The following is a 19,220-nucleotide window of genomic DNA, read 5'->3' on the forward strand; positions in this document are numbered from 1 at the left end:
TGGGGGGGGGGTCTTTTGGTGGTCTCAATTTGTAGACATGCAACTGGTGACAAAGGTCACAGGTATAGAGCACTTTACATATTAGTCACAAAACAAAGAAAGCTGGGAACATTGTGAATACCTCCTTCAGCCCAGTCTTATAACAATGGAACTGGCAGTGCTCAGACTAGATGATGGTCATACTCACAACATGCAATAGTAATCACAAATAGCTAATAAATTAACTCTAAACTTTCTTGCCTTGCAGCCAAAACGGAAGCAGTCTGTTATATGGATAGCTGCCTCATGTACTGCATTTGTATGAGCAGCCAAAGTCGAATCCAGGACTCATATTACATTTTCAAAATGTATATTGATGTATACTTGAAGTATGGCATAAACACAATTTTTCAAATTGTAGAGATAATATTCTGGAAATTCCTATGCAGATAGTACCAAAGCACTAACTCTTCCAGCAGCCACAGTATTTGACCACCAGGGTGGGCCTCTCACCTAACCAGTTCTCAGTTGTAGAACAGATGGAGCATTGACAAAGCATGCTGCTCTCCTCTGCTTTAGTTTAGATATCAAAAACAAAAGACAAACTAGTGGAGATGCTAATCAGCAAGCGTACTAAGAAGGTATGATACAGCTTAGAATGTTACACGCCTTCAAATGAGACACTCCACGAGGGAAATGATTGTCTTTGCAAGTTGTCTGGTGCTGTCAGATACACTGAATGAATTGTACATTTGACTGTTGATCTGTCCCATGAACCACTTATGAACATGAAAACTGATGCTCGTTCAGTAAACAGAGCCCCAAAAATAGCAAATGGCCTGGATACAGTTTCAGCTAGGAGTCATTTTCAGCTTGAAGGTCATGCAAATAGTCATATAGCAAAAAATTCAAATAATCTTGAAAAGGATATCTCTCCCTTCAGCTGAACTGCGTCACAAGTCAAAAAGGTTAAGAAAAAGAAATGCTTCTTTACTGTGCACCAACATAGGTTCTTAACAGATATTTGTAACTGATGACTGACAGTCCGAGATCACACCCTTTCATTTTAGACCCACTTAGTCCTTTGTTACTTTGCCAAACGGCCATTTCCTTTGCCAAATATTTACGTATGTACAGAAGACAAATATCCAAACTCTTAATTATCTTTAAGTGGTAAGGAAAATTTTGAGATGTTAACATTCACAAATTCTTAGTTATGCTTACATTCAACAGGACCTATAATCACTTTGATTCTTTCAGTTTGGCTTCTTTTTTCATAATCAAGGGATTACTTTTTGATTGCTTGAATAAAAATTTGCCACCTGAGAAGTCATTATGCATCACACAGGTTGTCTTGTGTATTGTCACTTCACATGGATCCATGCAGAAACTATTGCAGGTAAAATGATTCAGAGATTTTTCACACAAACTATTGCAGGTAAAATGAGATTTTTCACACAATTGCAGGTAAAATGATTCAGAGATTTTTCACACAAGCATGAATTGCTGTGTTTTTTCAAGTCATTATGAACATGCATAGTCAACGGTTAATTAATTAAGTGCAACATCAATGTAATCAACCAAACAGTCTAATAGCTGGCAATGACAACCTGGATGCAGCAGACAACCTTATATGCATGTAACTGAAACAGAACATTCAACATCACATTATAATACAATACTGTCTCCAATATGATGATATGCATATTACCCAAATGACTGCTTTTGGCAATGCTGTTGACGAATTGGCTAGCAGCAGTGCTAGTCATTTAAAAAGAGGTGTCCCTAGCTTACTGCAGTGTCTGATTCAAAGCAGATTTTCACATCATTACAACATCACACCCCAACACCTAACCAGCCCCCCTTATGTTGTGTTGCTCCTGGCCTTGATCTGATTTCACCTATGAACTATTAACGGTGAAGTCTATATACAGAGTCAACACCAATCTTTAGCCAAACCCTCTCTAGTAATAAAACAAGCCTGGTATGCACAAGCCAAGGCTCTTTTATGGGTGATCACCTAGCCATTTAGTCTCTGCGTGACCACCTCTCTGTACATGATAGAAATGTACACAAAGAGAAGCAGGATTACAAAGAAATCGTCCATGAATCCCAGGAGACCGAAAAGTGCCTCAGGGAGGATGTCAAGTGGTGAGGCCAGATAGGTGATTGCACCAATTAGGCAGAGAAGAATTCGAATCCTGAACATCCAGAAGAGGCCACCCACAGAAAACATCTCCCTAAAGGCATGGCGAAGCAGAGTTGGCACATCTCGCAGCCTGTCCATATACTAAGGAGACAGAGGAGAGAAAATAATGTGAGAAATTCTATTCTAAATATATTCCAGTGAATTATAATGCACTACACAGGTTAGTATCTCATTTGCATACTTCTAGCTTGTACCAGCAGTGCTACAGATTATACACACTTCATAGGGAAGGTTTTTAAAAATTCAGTGTACTGCTTTTAACATACAACTTGTGTCCACTGTAGCCTAACCATGCATTTGTACACTCACAGATCTTGGCTGGCCCGAGAACCTGCGGTTGTAATCATTAATGTCCCTTAATATAAGCTGAGGTTCTGCTTCACCATCCTGGACCCTCTGAGGAGTAGCATGTTCATGAAAAAGTGGGAAGAGCAATGTTACCTGCACAAGGGGGGAAAAAAAAGACAACATTGACGCTAAAAAGCACTCGTAGGGCCTAAAGCTGCATTAAGAAAAACACTTAAATGATGACACACACTGGAGCCAGGGATGAAAACAGACATCAAGGTTGGACTAAACAGGTGAAAGAGGATCAGGAGCCATCTGAGAGGGGATGAGGTCTACTACCACCACTGTTACTGACACACAGTTCACTCATCCTCTCTTTCTGATCTTGACAGCAACTAATTTACAACAATTAGATTGAAAAGGAAAGTTATTTTAGACAAACATTTGAAGCTTGAGCTTAGATAACTATTGTACATCCAACATTTACTACCCGTCTTACCATTTGCCTGCAGATAGGGCAGTTAATAGCACCCAGCCAGGTGCCATACCTCCAGTAGGCTATAATGCAGGAGCCTATGTAGGAACAAGACAGCACAAATAAAATACAAAAAAATAAGCCATAAGGTACACCCTCCCAAAACTACAAATATATCTTGTAAGACAAACACAACACTAGTCATCAACTGCCCTATTTCACAGTGACGTCAGGGAGTAAACATGGCATTGTATTCTGAGATTGACAGGGGGTCGCACTGGCAAAATGACAGCAGCAAGACTTAGAGAGTGCAATATGAGGGTGGTTTCTCACATGAGGAAATTATTCATTGATTACCCCCAATACTTTTTTTATCTGAATTCTACATTTGTCTATTATGCTTATTATGTAAACCTAAGCTATGTCATCTTATACCAGCAAATTATATCAAATAATTCAAACTCTATCAACTCCCTAAAGGAAAGGGTAAATACAGCTCCAACACTAACAAGCACCTTCAATTACTCTGTCTGTTTCATTATGCACGGTGAATATTATTAGGATCTGTACAATCATCTTACCACAAAAAAGGTGCCCACAATTAGTTTCCACAGGCAGAACAGCCTGTTGTAAACACACAGGACAAGACATGTCTGTGTAATACGGTTGCCTGGCCTCCGCCTGTGTATTTTCATCCTGACAAAAAAATAAATAAATCAAATACATGAGAATTGGGAAAAGAAAAAAAAAAATGTGAAAGTTTAATCAATGAGCAATCATAAAATAGTTTAAAATTCACTAAACTGTTCTCTACTTACAAAATATATTGGGTCAAACTTTTATATTTAAATGTGTAATATTTGTTCATGGTTAGGTTTCAGAAGCAAAGCCCCTTTATCGTGATCATTTTGCAATGTATACTTTTCCACCTACTTCTCCCAGTTTTCTACTACTTTCCAAAACTAACCATAGTTATACAGAAATAAATGTTATTTCAAAGCATGTTTTCTTATTATACGATACAAATGTAATATCACATTTAGTTCAGCTGGGATATGAAAGGGATGTCCATCCAAGTTAAATAAAGTAACTCCTCCACTGCACTGAATCTATACTATTCTTAAGTTTGAATTATGCAAACAATAACAATAATTATATAACTGTCACTTTATTAATTCATTCTCCAAAAAATAAGTCTCATAGAAATCTTCTGTAATTTTGCTTGGATGCTATCTTTGTCAACCACATTTGGCTGCAAAGGATAGAGATGTATTTGCCTTTGTACCTGCTCCGTCTGGAGTTGTTGACGAACTGCTCGGACGTGCTCCTGATTCTCAGGATGAATGTTCTGCTGCTCTTGTCTGCAATGGTCAAAAAGCAGATAACATGGCAAAGCTATTCCTCAGATGAAACAGTAAAATGTGTAGCAACACTAAAAATCCTTTAGTCCTGAGTTTGTGACTAAGTAAACTGACATGACAATTTTATAACCAAATAAGTCATTTATTAAAACATTTGGAATGCTGAAATATTAGTCTGAATTTGCTGCTTACCTGCAAAGCAAAGTGAGGAGGCCTGCAAGGAAGGTGACACTGAGGGCCACAACAAATAAGACTTGGTTGCTGACACCTTCAATGAGGGTGTCCTCATCTTTGACCAGGTAGTCCAAGTCCCCACACTGGCTGTCCCCCATCACCCACACTCATAGCCTACAACACTAGAAAACTAAAGACATAAAGAGGTTAATATTTCACTGGACACTGTTTTGTGCCTTATCCTATAAACAGGGTAAAAATAAATAAATACATGTATAATAATAAACTACACCATGATAATGAATGAAATTAAATTAATCACTATAGTATAAATATTGGCACATGCCCTTAAGGACCCAGAACGACAGCTACCAAATACTTTTGGTTTAAACATTGAGATTTTTCTCTGAACTACGTATTGCTTTCCACTGCGCTTCACAATGAATGAATTCAAATTAGTAACGTTATATTAAAACTGTTTCAGCAGATTAAATGGCGTTTTAGCGTGGCGTGAATCAAAGATCTCAACGTTACCCTTAGCATATCTAGCCTTAACGGTACCATAATAAGGTTGGCCAGCAATGCTGGACGTACCTGGATTCATATTAACGTTAGCTAGTCGAATTTCCCGAAAGTACTTATCGACCAGTGTAACGTTATTTAAAATATCACAAAATATCTAGAGAGTCGTCGTTGTTTACTTTCCTGACATCAATTAGCACAGTCTGTCATACATTTAAGATTAAGTTAATTTAGGTGCTCTCCACTGCTAGCTGAGGTTAGCGTAGACTAGCCTGGACTTGATAGTAACGTAAGCGCTGTAACGTTAGTTGACTTAAGTCATTTATGAATACTGCTGACGTTGACAGCTCCTCCGCCACTAGACATTAACTACACCTATTAAACACCAATAAAAGATAAATGGCTGGTCTTCTAAATCCTACTTCAGCCGGGCCATTGTCGCTCGTGAATCATGACTTAGCTAACCGTTACCCCTTTGCCTAGTTGTAGTTAACCAAGAAAGTCTTGGGTTTGGCTCATGAATATATGGCTGCGCTTAGCAGCCAAAGAGCCACAGTATAACAAAAGAGTTACGATGGAGATAATATAACTTACCAACACCATCCCAAGCCACTGCAGTGACAGACCATACATGTAGATATGTGTAAATTAGGCTATATATCTATGGTGACAAACAGCTATTACCTCACCTATCAATAAGAAGTCCACCTTTTTCTAGGTTTAACTTGTTAATTCCACTCACTCCCACGAGACATTTTCTTTCCAGCGACAACACATTTTTTAATGTCTCAGTAAAATTACCACATTATAAGCAAGTAATTCCATGGTTGCTTGATCTTGAGGTGCATCTGTTTCTGTTTGTTGCTTCCTCCTCTTCACGCTTTTCGCCTTCTTCAGGGATCAGATTCGATTTAACCGTTTCTAGGTATATTACTGCCCCCTACTGGTCAGAGATTGGTAGTTTGAATTTGAAATCAGTATGTACAGCACGGTCATCCATAAACAAACCCAGTTAAAGAGGTATTCTAATAACATATAATTAAATATCAGACAAGCCCATTTTATATTTTGTTCCAAACAAATACTCTGCTCTGCCCATGAATCTCCTCACTGTATTAGTGATGTATTTTTCCCTTCAAAAGTTACCTCAAAATCTTTTGTTGTGCAGAATTCAGCAACAGAAACTGGCAAAATGAACCTTTAAAATCTGGGTGTTCGGGCAAACAGACAACCAAAAACATTAGCCTCGCCGATATTTTGTGGCTTTAGGTGGAGTTACATGTGGGTGGGCATCCTACCAAGAGGGGCATCTTCCTGAACTGTCCTAGAACTCCCACATTTGGTTAACCCAGTCTGAAGCTTTACAATAACCTGCAACAGTTTTTCAAAAATACAGCTGCAACCTTGGCCACATTCTAGTCCCCCTCCACCCCCACTCACATATATCCCTACTATTTGAATGTCCGTGCAAATTCTCAGTCATAGTCAGTCAGGTCGTAGTATGCTGAAAAAATGTAGAAGAAATCATCTGGACGTAGTTTTTGGTAGAAGACGTTTCACCTCTCACCTTCATCAGAACGGGCTTCATCGGAATTGGTGTGTCGGACACACGAGGAACTTGACTCTGGTACAATCGGCTCTCTATGTGCATGTACATATCCCCATGCAAGGGGCAAGTAAACAGTAAACCAACATAAGGCTAGTAATAACAAAATAGACACCATTAACAGCAACAAACAGTGCAAGCAAAGCAAAATAAGCTGTATAAACAGGCTATAAACAAAACAATGAAAGTTACCGTTAAGGCTTTCGCAGCATGCCCTGAAACACCAATGAATCCTCCTCCTCCTCCTCCTCTACTACTATTACTACTTCTCTGTTTCACACTGTAATCAGTAGGTGGCAGCAGTGGCGCTTACGACGGTTGTGAACGTCCATTTTAACACGAAGAAGTAGAACTACGACATCAGTAAATTAAATTGATACAGTTTGTTACAGCTGGTGAATAAAGGGAAATATCTCAACCATATCCTTTTCAGAGACAAAATGCCTCGTTATGCACAGCTAGTGATTGGCCCGGCGGGTAGCGGTAAGGTGCGTTATCAGTCGTTCAGTTCATTACCAAGAATACCTTGTTATGCTATTTGGCTAAAGCGCTGTGCTAAGGCATGAGGCGTCCTTGTCTTCCACATAACTGTTAGACCAAGTCCAAGTTATATCTGCTGTGTTTTCATTTATTGTTGGAAGTTGTCTCCCTATTTCAGAGTACCTATTGCTCCACAATAATCCAGCATTCAGAGTCCATAAACCGCTCAGTTCAGGTGGTCAATCTGGACCCAGCAGCTGAGCACTTTGACTACCCTGTCATGGCAGGTGAATACACAATGTGTTTACCGGTACTTCACAAAGATACTCTCATTTAATTAGAAAGCCTAGAGCTTAGCTGTATATAACCGATAACAATGGGCTACCAAATAAGGATGTAACTGGGTTAAGGTAAAAATAATACATTGAAATAATTTATGCCATGTTTAGATTGTGTTTAGATGCTGTTTTAGGCCTAGTTTAAACACTCTGAAGCACTAGGTGGGTAGGTAGATGAGTCAATTCACCCAACACCCTGTACTTGGACAGTTTAGTGTGATCACAGGCATTGTAATAATAATCTCACCTATACTAAAACAGCACAAAACAATACCCTATATAAGATATATTATATCAGGAAGCCCTTCTGTACACATTTACAGGGGAGAGAGAGATAAAATCAAAGGTTTTGAATTGTATGTTCATATTTGTTAGTTGGTATTATGCTTTAACATATTTGTATTCTTTTGATCTATGTAAATCCACATAATAACCTGTTGTATCTGTTTCCTAAGACATTCGGGAGCTCATCCAGGTTGATGATGTGATGGAGGATGATTCTCTCAGATTCGGCCCTAATGGAGGCCTGGTCTTCTGCATGGAGTACTTTGCTAACAACTTTGACTGGTTAGAAGAAAGCCTGGGTCATGTAGAAGATGACTACATATTATTTGACTGCCCAGGTAAATATCCCAGCTGATGCATAATGAAGCCAGTGCACAGCTGGCTGAGAGTTTGCCCATTTCTCTTTGTGCTGAGGTGTTGAGTATGCCAGCAGGTAAAGGGGAGAGATTTGATGAAGCTATTCTGTTAAGACACACTGCTGTGCAGTTTTGACAAGTAGCCTCTTTTCCAGGTCAGATTGAACTTTATACACACCTCCCTGTAATGAGACAGCTTGTGGAGCAGCTCCAGCAGTGGGAGTTTCGGGTCTGCGGGGTCTTCCTGGTAGACTCACAGTTTATGGTGGAGTCTTTTAAGGTAACAACCATTTTCCTTTTTAATTTAAACAAACCAAATTTTTGCAATAAATTGCAGTTAATGTAGTAATGGCAGTAAACCAGAAGTCTCGCACTCCTTGTTCTTTAACTGCAGTTCATTTCAGGAGTCATGGCTGCCCTGAGTGCCATGGTGTCATTAGAGATTCCTCAAGTAAACATTATGACAAAAATGGACCTGCTCAGTCCCAAAGCCAAGAAGGAAATTGAAAAGTAAGTTTGATGTGAGTGCAGTACAACAATGTAATGTGTGTTCAGTTTGCATAAAACCTGCAGCAATGAATCCCCTTAATGTTGGTATTAAAACACAAGTACAGGAAGGTTTTATAGTGATAAAGGTTAGTGTGACAAAGTTATCTTTCAAATTTTAACTGTAGTGTTTGAAATTCTCTTATTTAAAAGTTCTTGATTAATCTTGGTCATGGTGTTTTTTGGAACCTAATAAAATAAGTCATTTTATTAATTCTCAAAAAGATTGTAAATCACACAATAATTGCCTCTTGATACAATACACATTGTGTTTTTGTTCTCTTCTTCTATAGGTACCTGGATCCAGACATGTACTCAATGATGGAAGATAACTCGAACACCATCAGAAGCGCCAAGTTCAAGAAGCTGACTAAAGCCATCTGTGGTCTGGTAAGTGAAGTCCTTGATTTGATACTGCTTTCAGTTTTGGATCTGAATTTTGTAATAAGATCATCTGTGTGTCCAGATCGATGATTACAGTATGGTGAGATTCCTGCCTTTTGACCGCACTGATGAGGAATGTATCAATATAGTACTGCAACATATTGACTTCTCTATACAGTATGGAGAAGACCTGGAGTTCAAGGAGCCAAAGGTGAACAAATGAACTAAAGTAAAACACTAGAAAGTATAATTTAATATGATGTTATATATATATATATATTTTAATGATTAATTAATTTGCTGTTTTCCATTGCTTTCCTTTTCTACAGGAGGCTGATGAAGACCCTGCTAATGTAAATTATGATGAGATTTTTCAAAGCAAAGTGGACAGCTGAGGAGTCATGAACATTTGTGTGGGAGTAGGAGGAAAAACATTTGAGGCTGATGAAGAACGAAGATACATTAAATCAAGTTCAAGTGGAGAGTGACAATGTTACTTGTGTGCAAAAGACTGACTCATGACTATCTTGTCATGTAGGCTTATGTTACGTTTTTGTTTTTCTAAGCAGTTTTAATGACTCAAGAACTTTGTGATTTCAGCTCATTCATGCCAGTTTTGAAGTTTGCAGAGTACCTTTATCAATGCTATATTTTTAAATAAAATAATATACAAAATACATAACTTGCTTAGATGGGTGAAGAAAAGCGATGTGTTAGCGCCCTCATGTGGATGCTACGCTACATGACATGTAGTCACTTCCTGTAAAACAAGGGTGGAACAAGCGGAAGTAGCGTCTTTTCGTGTTGGTATTTTCCTCTTGCTGAGCAGTTGGACTGATATTCATCATTCAATATGCCGGTGAGTAAATAGTACATGGTTGTCGGCAAGCATATGCGTTTATTGTGCGGTTTAGAGCAAAAACCATATAAACTCCACTGGATGACACAAGGGCCTCCGGGTTAACGTTGGCTGTGCTGAACGAGTCTCGTTAGCATAGTTGGCTAGCCACGTTAGCATCTGATGGCAGCTAAGCGATGGTGGCTATGTCAGAAATAAGTTCACTGTTGTTGCTTAATAGTTGTAAATGCTTCGTATTTTAGTGCCTATAAAGTGATATTGTTTGGTAAGGTAATAGCATGGGTGCTAACATTACAACAGAGGTGTCTATTAGCAGAGGTGTCTATGATGATGTCTGGCAGAAATGTACATTATAGATGATAAATGAGTGAATAGGCAACTTGTTTTTTGCTTGTTTTTAGGCGTATCATTCAAACCTGATGGTTTCCGACACCAGAATGGTGGGGAATATGGCTTTGCTGCCTCTCAAAACCCAGTTCAAGGGACCAGCCAGAGGAGACGGTAAGTCTTCTCGGTCATTTAAATTGCCCCCAAAGTGGAGCCAACACATTTTGATCACAGAAACACACGAACTGTTTTTAACTTTCAGTGGCATATTCACTTGCACATGCCAGTTTTCTCCTGAGTTCATAACATATGCCAAGTTCCTGATTAACGAATCAGCTTCATTTCCATATATGGCCTGAAGAGTGAAGTTTAACTTCTTCATGCATCTGGTCTGAAACTCAGTTCCCAGCTTCTGTCTGCAGGAGAAAACGTGTCAGATTAGCATCTGTATGTGTGTGTGTGTGTGTCATCTAAACATTTGGCAATTTACAGACTAGAAGATTTGATTCAGCATCACTTGGGGCAGTTTCTCAGTAGCCTTTATATCACAAATCAAAAACAAAGGTGTTTGCATATGTGGCAGCCCAAACAGGAAATGGCTCTCTGTACTGATAAACACCTATAACGTTTTACATCTAGTATATTCTTGAATACATCATATGTGTTCATTTGAGACCCTTGTATTTAGTGACACTTTTTTTTTTTTTTTTTTTTTGCAATTTCAGGCATAGATTCAGATGTCATTGATGAGGCACTTTATTACTTCAAGGCCAATGTTTTCTTTAAGAATTATGAAATCAAGGTAAGAAATTTGCTGCTTCCATTTATCCTTTCTTTAAGGTGACCAAATAGTCTAAAGAAAATGCCTGTAGACATTTGACTGAACCAAATCCTAGCAAAAATAGAAAAAGAAGTGTAGAATTTTTAAGATGTTTAGGTGAGGGACAAGTATGTACCTTCCCATCTCTGTGCCTTGGAGCAGATGTGTACTTGATTCTTCAACACGTCCCAACTTGTTTGTTCTAGTTCCCCTCAGTACTGTTTATTTGCTCAGGATTCATATGATGCAGTCCTATACTGTTCAGACCTGGCTGGAACTGTACTACTGACATTTGTTTTAGAAAGAATACACAGTTTTCAGTCTAATTCTAGGTATTTCAGCCAGTTTTGTACGTTTCTTTCAGAACGAGGCAGACAGGACGCTGATCTATGTCACACTCTACATTTCCGAATGCTTGAAGAGGCTACAGAAGGTAAGTTGCATATGGCTGACCATATGTTTTTGAGGGAGTTATTAAATTATATGTAGAATGTGAATTGTTTTTCCAACATGTAAGGATCCTTTACATTGGCGTATGTATGGCTCTTTACAGTGCAGCTCCAAGAGCCAGGGAGAGAAAGAGATGTACACTCTGGGCATCACAAATTTCCCTATTCCCGGAGAGCCTGGCTTCCCTCTTAATGCTATGTATGCAAAACCTGCAAACAAGCAGGAAGAAGGTAAAACCCAGCATCGTATACTAATTTTAATACCTACAGTATTGGGCTAATGAGGAAGAAAAAACAAAAATGCACGAGTCTTGCTGAATTGGACATTTGTCCTGATTGTTAGCAGTGAATTGCTGAGGGCTGTTAATGCTGTTTCACTACACTGTACTCACATGAAGTGCTGGTTTTCTTGTACCCTTCTTCTTTTTCTGCTGATTCCCAGCCTGAAATAATAGCAGTGCTGACTAAGGTCCCATGAGCTTTAAGGATCTGAGGCTAGAGGTGCTGTTTCATGCTTGTTGGGTGTCCTTCGGCTTCTGTATTTTCTGGGCTCTTTTTATTTTTTCTGGGGTTATTAAAGGTGGGAGGTGAACAATTTAAGCAGTGGCTAAGGACCCTTTCACTGTTTTGAAGTGGCAGCAATGAAAGATATTGTATGATGCGCCATTTATTATATAATGGTGTTGATGATGCTTTTCCAGAGACTATGAGGGCGTACCTGCAGCAGATTCGCCAGGAGACTGGTTTGAGGCTATGTGAGCGTGTGTTTGACCCCCAGACAGACAAACCCAGCAAGGTGAGTTCAACCTCTTGAAAATAACACAATTACAGCTTTATATGTACATTACAAATGCCAATTGCGATTTCTGATCTGGTTTCAAGTGGGGTGCACTGGTCACAGCAGCTTGATCCAGATCGCAGTGTTTAAGTGATAACTGTCAGGGTTAATGTAATTTTCATTCAGAATGTTAACTGCATCTTTTGTGGTTTAAGGTGTAACAGATCAGAATGGAAATCGAGGCTTACTTGTTAGAAGGGAGGGATTGAAGGGAAATTTTAGTTAAAGCTGCTTCACAGGCCTCAACAGTTGCATGCAGGGTGCTGTCTAAACAATCTAAATGCTAATATACTGTGCCACATGCTGAGTACAGGGTCCAATAGCATATCTGCGCTAACATGATCGGTATCTTGTGACTAATGACCTGTGCGAGACCTAGTTGCTTTTTTAATATTCTTGCCACAGGTAGTTTGACTGCAACAGCTTCAGAGACTTTTTCTTAACAGAGGTTTTTATTTTCTTCCAGTGGTGGGTGTGCTTTGTCAAGAAGCAGTTCATGAACAAGAGTCTGTCAGCTCCTGGACAGTGAACAACTCAGGACCCTCGGTTTCTCTTCTACGCCTGTGAGCTGGATGGAGGCTTCTTTGGGTGGGGAGGGAAGGAACTGCATTTGTGTTGCTGAAAGATGATTTTATACTTTGAGTTTAAGGATATGTCTTTGGTTGTCTGGGTGTTGATCATATTGAGCTGGTGCTTCATTCAATAAAGGAGTCAGAGCAAAATAATATGGCACTGTTTTGTTCTTACTGCACATTACAAAGTATTTCTTTTAAATGATTATGAAAAGTAGCTCTGAAGGAAATAAAATCTGAAAAAAGGTCTTTCAGTGATCTGAAGACAACTTAATGAAGTTGTATAGCAGAGAGGTAAAAGCACTTGGACCAGAACAGTCAATCTCCACACCAAGCTTTATTCTTTTTCACACTCTTAACAGTCCTCAAAAGTGGCTACTGCTGCATACCTGTTAACTCATCAAATACTGTCCTTACTAGACATGAAATTACTACTGCTCAGCCTCAATGCGTCACTTTATCAGGAGGTTTTGTGGGTAGTGGCTGAAGTACTACTGAATGCTACCTCTCTCATATGAAAGGTGGATGCATTTTCGCTGTACTAGGCAATGACAAGGACAAATGGTTTATATTCACATAGCTAAAAATGTAGCATGTTCATTACAAAAATACTTTTTTGGTTTGTTCACAAGAGTTTTCTCTGTGGTCACAACACGCCTTCAATTGCAGTCCTTACCCAAGGCAAAGTTAAGGCAGCGCTGGGTGACAAGTTCCTGGAAAGGAGCACTCTGCAGGATACTTCAGATGTGCAGGAAAGCCGGTGTCTGTACCTCTAGCTCTTCACAGACTTCAAATACTATAAAATTGCATAATTGATTAAACAACAGACTGGATGGCTCAGTGTAGCAGGTTGAAAAGAAAAATAACAGTCTCCAAGGTTGACAATATTCAAAAAAATAGCCTCACTCTAAATAAATAGGTAAATATAAGTAAACAAACTTTAGATATTGTGCATTTATCAGATGGGATTTGGATCTGGAGTTTCTTCAGAAGTCTGAGTATGTACATAACTAAAATAAGTATAGGCTATATAATGTATCTTCCTGTGAGTGAAATGCTGATGACTAAGCAGTTTCTTGTGTATCTGATGAGAAGTGAAAAATAAAATGGGAACTTTTGGCAGCCAGAATGCTGCAGCCATTCAACAATATTCATAAACTACTCCCAAAACTGAAAGACAGAAATGAATAGAGAAATAAGACACTGCTCAAAAATGCACAGCTGATGGTACTTAAATACTAATGGGTTTATAAACTTTTTTTTCGGGTGACAGTTTGACGTTGATAAGCTTGTGCCACATGGTCTTCTAAGCTGACTTAGGTCTAACCAGTTGTTAAATCCCCTGCGCAGTTCCAACCTAAAACAAAATGTACATCTTAGTTCAGTTCTTAACTGGCTGAAATTGTAAAAGTAAGGCATAGTTTTACAATAAAAAGATGTCACCTAACTGAGCAGCAACAGCAACTTCACACTTCCATTCCAAATTACAGGTACAATGCAATAAAAAAAATGAATATTTACTGAAAGCAACTAGGGGTGTGACGATACACTTAGCTCACAAGACGATGCATTAATTCATGAGAACAAGATGAGACAATATTTGAACACCTTTAAGAAAGCTGTAATGATGAAATATATGACCAGAAAAAATGTATTTTATTTGACTGAAAATAGCCAAATGCAAAGCAATGCAGGTGCATTTTGAAATGTTTTTACTAAATATCTTGTAATGAACGTCACTTCAGCAGGGAGTTGTGTTTTTACCGGAACAGTGTGAACGTCCACTAATGTGAACGTACTGTCACACTCCGTCATACCGGCCTGGTTCTCTTATGTACCGACATCGCAAGAAAGCTTTTGCCTCAAAGAGAAGTATCGTCAAGTTTTAGTATTGCAAGATCCTATAGCACAAGATGTGGTCACACCGCAAAAAGCGACAATATCTCAATCATTTCTTCACATGTCCAGAATACATCTCACTGTGTGACTGCACTAGGATAAATCCTGACAGGTGGTTGTACTTACTGTGTTGATGGCTGGAGTGGGGTCTTAGTCAAAAGCCATCTCTTGACTCCTCCGCACACAGCGTGCAACCTTTTTCTTAAAAACTGTAGGATCGTCCCTCCACTCTTTCTGCAGGGTGTAACATATATAAAAACTTTTATTAACAATCTCAGTGTAAACCTTAACTTCCTTGTGCATCGTTTCCTCCTACTTCATGGCCACATATTTTGCACAAAATGTTCAAAGCAAAGCTGAGTGATACATGTTGACTTCTATTCAAACTTAACTTTGAACTACTGACTCAGGTGGCAATCTGCCCTCCCAGGGATCTGCGTCACTCAGCCCACTTGTTTGGTACTAAACTGATAGTACCAAACAAGTGGTACATAACTGACTTATGCTGGCCTTACACTAGACGACTATGATAAAACTCAGAAAAGACTTTAAAAGCCTAAAGTCTGAAACCCTCTCACATCTGAAGAATGTGTCAGTGTTTTTAGTCATAACTGATTTTGCAAAGACTGGGGATCGTGCAGGGTCACTATCTGCAAGACTGCAACTAGATTTCTGTTGAGACTACTTCCCATGTGCTTCTGCGTTTGGCTACAGCTACACTTGTGTGCACAGTGTTTTGCTTGGAAAAAACAGCCACAAAAAAGAGAAGACACCACAGAATGTGAACGTGACCCTGATTGACTAAAAGGGGACACTGAGGTTTATCCATCTTTTCTCTTTCTCCACTCTGTGATGATACATATTGGATGACACATCACACACACTCTTGCTCACTCCAGAATTCCACCAGTTTCTCTTCCTTTGTAACGGCCCAACAGAACCCTGCATTCTAAGGCATGGAGTCACCGGAGTCTCTGCCATACTTACCACTGGTTCTGTGCCTGCTATGCTGCTGTTTGGTACTGGAGAGAGCTCAACTATTGGTTGTTTGTAAGATTCACGTCACTGTCTGCATGTTTGATTTTATCAGAACATCAAGAAAAAGACTTAAAATAGCTTAAAACACCAAACGACTGAGATGTTAGGAGCACTACCCAACAGGAGCAAGACACTTATTATTTATTATATTTCGACACTGGAAATTTGTCTGACATGAAATTAATTAAAAATTCACTAGGCCTAAGGCCGGCATTATTTGAAGTGTTTAGATACTATGCATATTTATTGCTGATTTAAAAAAAAAAACTATGACAAACTAACCCCAGCTTGAGAACATCTATATGTGTGAAAGAAGGTACTTACAGCTGCATCTACATTAGCAGGAGAGTCTCCATTGGGATCTGCCAACATGGATATAACACTGATCATGATAGTCTCCACTGTATGGATTGGCAGCCAGCGCTCTTCAGGCCTCTCATAGCCATACTTGTCCTCGCCAGGTTCATGCAGGATAGAGATGCAAACATCGCCATTTTTTGCCACTAAAAAAACAAAACAAGACAAAAACGAAAGACAAAAATATTTCTCACAAGTTTGTACAATTCTAAGCAAATACACCTGAAAACCAAACAGACTGAAAATCATAACTGTAGCTGCACACTTAATATAATGACTGCTTCATTTGATTACAATGGCAACCGTACCTGTTATGATTGCTTGCATGCAATTTTAAGATACTGATAAACAGAACTTGTCCTTATAAATTTTAAAATGAACATAATTGCAATGGAAAAGTAACCTATAAATAGCTGTTATAGTAATTTTCAGCACTTTCTAAAAACAAAACATGTATTAAAGCTCTCATAAAAATACTGCAGTACAAAAATACATTTGAAGTGAAACCTGAAATATAACCATGTTTTAGTTACACTAAGTAACAGCAATATTTACACACTTAATGGTCATTTTCTTTGCAATTATCAGAAAATGAATCATTTTTAATACTTTGATTAAATTAATGAGAGATACAGTGGTCTGGGAAGTTGGTTCTTGCCATTTGGATGCCAGATTTCTGTGATGAACTTCATCTTCGGGGGCCTCAAAGGATAGTCACGGGGAAAGGTTAAGGTAGCTTTGAAAAAACCGCCTTCACTGCAAATGAGAAAGAACATGTGGTTAGGATTCACACTGGGGATTTCAGTGAAGTTACAAATCAACTACAAGCGAATGCAAGTTAAAAGGCGAATATTCCTACTCACAATAACGTGTCCTGAGGTCCGATGACGACCACTTCCCATTGATAGATGTCATCATCATCCACAAGACCTGCAGAAAATCCTTCCACTGGGTTCTTGTTGAGTTCTGAAATTTGATATGGAAATAGTCCAATTTAACTCTTTAACTGAAATTTGAATTGTGGCAGATAAAGCACATCAACATGGGGTGTAAGTGCTTCAGATTACTCATACAATGGACTGGGAACAAACTCTCAACGATTATTACTGGCTATTATAGGTCAAGTTCACCGAGTAAAATAATGCTCATGAAACAATGGTCTGACTGGTGATTTTGAAATACCGTCTGTGGTTATTGAGCAACAGCTAACGTTAGCCTTACAGTCATATGTTGGCTAACAACTGGCACGATGATACACACGCTTTTCAAATGCTGTCACTATTATCTGAAGGGGAAAAAACGTAGAAGAGCAGCCAAATGAAACGCAGCTGTTACTCCGTGATTGCTAATATACAGTAAAAATACCTTAAAACAAGCAATACGTTTAGAAGCACTTACCTGCTAATTGTTTACGTAGTAACAACGAGGACTGTTCCGTCATTTTACAGTTATCTCTTTTTTTAAACTATGTTATTTGTATCAACTAAGGCCAAGTAACTGTCAGCACGGTCGCAAAGTAGCTGAAACGCACGGTACACACTCAAACATCAAATGAAAAAGCCAAAAACACTGAAATTAGTGTACGTAAAGCTTTATTTTGCCCTCAGTAAAATCTTTCAGGCAAACCTTTCCTCCAGATTGTGCACTACCTCCAATAATATACAATATTTTAATGAAAGAAAGCGTCAAAATTATGGTAATGGATGAGGTATTGGTTTGTTAATCTTGGCAAAAGTACATTATATCTCACACAGCCAATGAAGTGATGCCTGTAAGAGTTTAACTAGGGCATAATAATGCTCTGACAAAATATTTCTTCGTGGTTCTTCGTGGGCAACAGGTTATGCTATATCCAAATTAGAGAATTACTGCCTCTAGCGGTGATTATAAATACTACCATGTTTTCCTAGACTGGTGTGGATGATCTTCACTGGTCTGTACAGGGGACCACAGCCACTGTACCACAAGTCCTTCAGTGGCAGGGAAGACATTCACATATCCAGATCACTATGTATGGAAATTTAATTTACAATTATTATTTTACAAAATAAATTCAAATTTGAAAAGTCTCTGACTATGTTTCCGCTGGCCTTACTCTGGTGAAAAACGAAAATCAAATGTACAAAATGTATAAAAATCTGCAGGTGCAGCACTCCAGTTTTGCTGTAACCTTTCATACAATCATAAATTATTTGTATTTCCATGATCATCCTTCTTTTTCCTCTCTGATGGATCTTTTTCCAGCTTTGGTAACAACCATATTGTAATTCCGAGCCAGCAGCCTGAGTGACCTTTCTCCACCTCGCTTTACTCTAGCACTTCCATCTCCCCACTTGCTACACTCCCAAAGCTGCCTTTTTTGTTCAATTTCTGTTTCTGTGAGTGAACATATTGTATGCTAATATAGCTTCATATATCTCCTTGTGGCCTAATATATATCTTAATGGTATTTCAAACATGTATACCCTGAGTGAATAGCAGTACAAAATTTAAACATAGCTTTTACAGTTTTAACACATTAAATTACATAAAGCAACATATCTGAACCAAGCTTGCCTGTCCAGCTTGCCAACATTTCTCCATTATTTAAAGAATTACATCCACTATGAACGTTATGTGACATCCTTTCCTGGTTTTAAAATGGAAAAATCCTTGACATTTAGCATTACATCATTCAGTCTCTTTATAATTCATTACTTAGATGATGTTCTGTCAGCTTTGCACTGCTTAAAGCAGTTCGTCTAGCAAAAACAAAGCTTGGATCAGAGTTTTCCTAATTTATCACACACTGGATTTCCTTAAAATGGTATTCCTCCTCCTCATCACCTTAGTATTTACTCAACCTTGATATGAATGATTTTCTTTACATACTGTACAGTATGTTATTTTTCCTCAGTGTTGTGGTAATGATATCCCTTTCTTCAAACCATCCATTTTCTATACTGCTTATCCCTGAATAGGGTCATGGGGACCTGGATCCAACAGTGGCCAACAGCTGACAGTGGGCGAGAGGCATGGTACACCCAGACTATCATAGAGCGAACACATAGATAAACAA

General features: G+C 38.7%; 4 protein-coding genes across 10 annotated transcripts; 2 read left to right on the top strand and 2 right to left on the bottom strand.

Annotated features, from left to right (window-relative positions):
* Window positions 1–1,446: 1,446 nt before the first annotated feature.
* Window positions 1,447–7,039, bottom strand: rnf170 (ring finger protein 170). Of its 6 annotated transcripts, XM_020609782.1 has the most exons (8): window positions 6,807–7,039; window positions 6,576–6,649; window positions 4,505–4,676; window positions 4,237–4,312; window positions 3,533–3,647; window positions 2,976–3,049; window positions 2,498–2,629; window positions 1,447–2,269 (listed from the first exon to the last, which is right to left on the bottom strand). In XM_020609782.1, exons 3-8 carry the CDS (start codon window positions 4,642–4,644, stop codon window positions 2,000–2,002), a joined length of 807 nt encoding a protein of 268 aa, XP_020465438.1. In that variant the 5' UTR covers window positions 4,645–4,676; window positions 6,576–6,649; window positions 6,807–7,039; the 3' UTR covers window positions 1,447–1,999. The 6 variants fall into 6 exon arrangements, with proteins under 6 accessions (XP_020465438.1, XP_020465435.1, XP_020465434.1 ...); XM_020609779.1 differs by lacking the exon at window positions 6,576–6,649; XM_020609778.1 differs by lacking the exons at window positions 6,576–6,649; window positions 6,807–7,039 and adding an exon at window positions 5,810–5,915.
* A 15-nt stretch (window positions 7,040–7,054) lies between these two features.
* On the top strand, window positions 7,055–9,663 carry gpn3 (GPN-loop GTPase 3). The gene is made up of 8 exons (XM_020609776.1): window positions 7,055–7,102; window positions 7,273–7,381; window positions 7,888–8,055; window positions 8,229–8,353; window positions 8,468–8,583; window positions 8,913–9,009; window positions 9,086–9,214; window positions 9,333–9,663. The coding sequence occupies exons 1-8, from the start codon at window positions 7,055–7,057 to the stop codon at window positions 9,396–9,398; spliced, it is 858 nt and encodes a 285-aa protein (XP_020465432.1). The 3' UTR covers window positions 9,399–9,663.
* An 82-nt stretch (window positions 9,664–9,745) lies between these two features.
* arpc3 (actin related protein 2/3 complex, subunit 3) lies at window positions 9,746–13,018 on the top strand. The gene is made up of 7 exons (XM_020609783.1): window positions 9,746–9,862; window positions 10,264–10,363; window positions 10,915–10,991; window positions 11,374–11,442; window positions 11,563–11,689; window positions 12,160–12,254; window positions 12,763–13,018. The coding sequence occupies exons 1-7, from the start codon at window positions 9,857–9,859 to the stop codon at window positions 12,823–12,825; spliced, it is 537 nt and encodes a 178-aa protein (XP_020465439.1). The 5' UTR covers window positions 9,746–9,856; the 3' UTR covers window positions 12,826–13,018.
* Window positions 13,019–13,186: 168 nt separating this feature from the next.
* ube2g1b (ubiquitin-conjugating enzyme E2G 1b (UBC7 homolog, yeast)) lies at window positions 13,187–17,780 on the bottom strand. 2 transcript variants are annotated; one of them, XM_020609785.1, is made up of 6 exons: window positions 17,561–17,780; window positions 17,026–17,128; window positions 16,821–16,918; window positions 16,130–16,308; window positions 14,894–15,001; window positions 13,187–13,664 (listed from the first exon to the last, which is right to left on the bottom strand). In XM_020609785.1, the coding sequence occupies exons 1-5, from the start codon at window positions 17,601–17,603 to the stop codon at window positions 14,918–14,920; spliced, it is 507 nt and encodes a 168-aa protein (XP_020465441.1). In that variant the 5' UTR covers window positions 17,604–17,780; the 3' UTR covers window positions 13,187–13,664; window positions 14,894–14,917. The 2 variants fall into 2 exon arrangements, with proteins under 2 accessions (XP_020465441.1, XP_020465440.1); XM_020609784.1 differs by having other exon boundaries at window positions 13,187–14,225; window positions 17,561–17,779.
* Between the last annotated feature and the right edge of the window lie 1,440 nt (window positions 17,781–19,220).

This window comes from Monopterus albus, unplaced genomic scaffold (assembly GCF_001952655.1).
Source record: "Monopterus albus unplaced genomic scaffold, M_albus_1.0 scaffold102.1, whole genome shotgun sequence".
NCBI lineage: Eukaryota > Metazoa > Chordata > Actinopteri > Synbranchiformes > Synbranchidae > Monopterus > Monopterus albus.

Excerpts from the sequence above, each read along its gene's own strand:
- gpn3 (XM_020609776.1), top strand. The coding sequence starts at position 7,055 with ATGCCTCGTTATGCACAGCTAGTGATTGGCCCGGCGGGTAGCGGTAAG. Across the intron at positions 7,382-7,887 it reads TGACTACCCTGTCATGGCAG|ACATTCGGGAGCTCATCCAG; the intron begins GTGAATACACAA and ends CTGTTTCCTAAG. Across the intron at positions 9,010-9,085 it reads CTAAAGCCATCTGTGGTCTG|ATCGATGATTACAGTATGGT; the intron begins GTAAGTGAAGTC and ends CTGTGTGTCCAG.
- arpc3 (XM_020609783.1), top strand. Across the intron at positions 11,443-11,562 it reads GCTTGAAGAGGCTACAGAAG|TGCAGCTCCAAGAGCCAGGG; the intron begins GTAAGTTGCATA and ends GGCTCTTTACAG. Across the intron at positions 11,690-12,159 it reads TGCAAACAAGCAGGAAGAAG|AGACTATGAGGGCGTACCTG; the intron begins GTAAAACCCAGC and ends ATGCTTTTCCAG.
- rnf170 (XM_020609779.1), bottom strand. The coding sequence starts at position 4,644 with ATGGGGGACAGCCAGTGTGGGGACTTGGACTACCTGGTCAAAGATGAG. Across the intron at positions 3,050-3,532 it reads TTGTGGGCACCTTTTTTGTG|GCTCCTGCATTATAGCCTAC; the intron begins GTAAGATGATTG and ends GTTCCTACATAG. Across the intron at positions 2,630-2,975 it reads GCCCTATCTGCAGGCAAATG|GTAACATTGCTCTTCCCACT; the intron begins GTAAGACGGGTA and ends CCCCTTGTGCAG.
- ube2g1b (XM_020609785.1), bottom strand. The coding sequence starts at position 17,603 with ATGACGGAACAGTCCTCGTTGTTACTACGTAAACAATTAGCAG. Across the intron at positions 17,129-17,560 it reads ACTACGTAAACAATTAGCAG|AACTCAACAAGAACCCAGTG; the intron begins GTAAGTGCTTCT and ends ATCAAATTTCAG. Across the intron at positions 15,002-16,129 it reads CTGCTAATGTAGATGCAGCT|AAAGAGTGGAGGGACGATCC; the intron begins GTAAGTACCTTC and ends TACACCCTGCAG.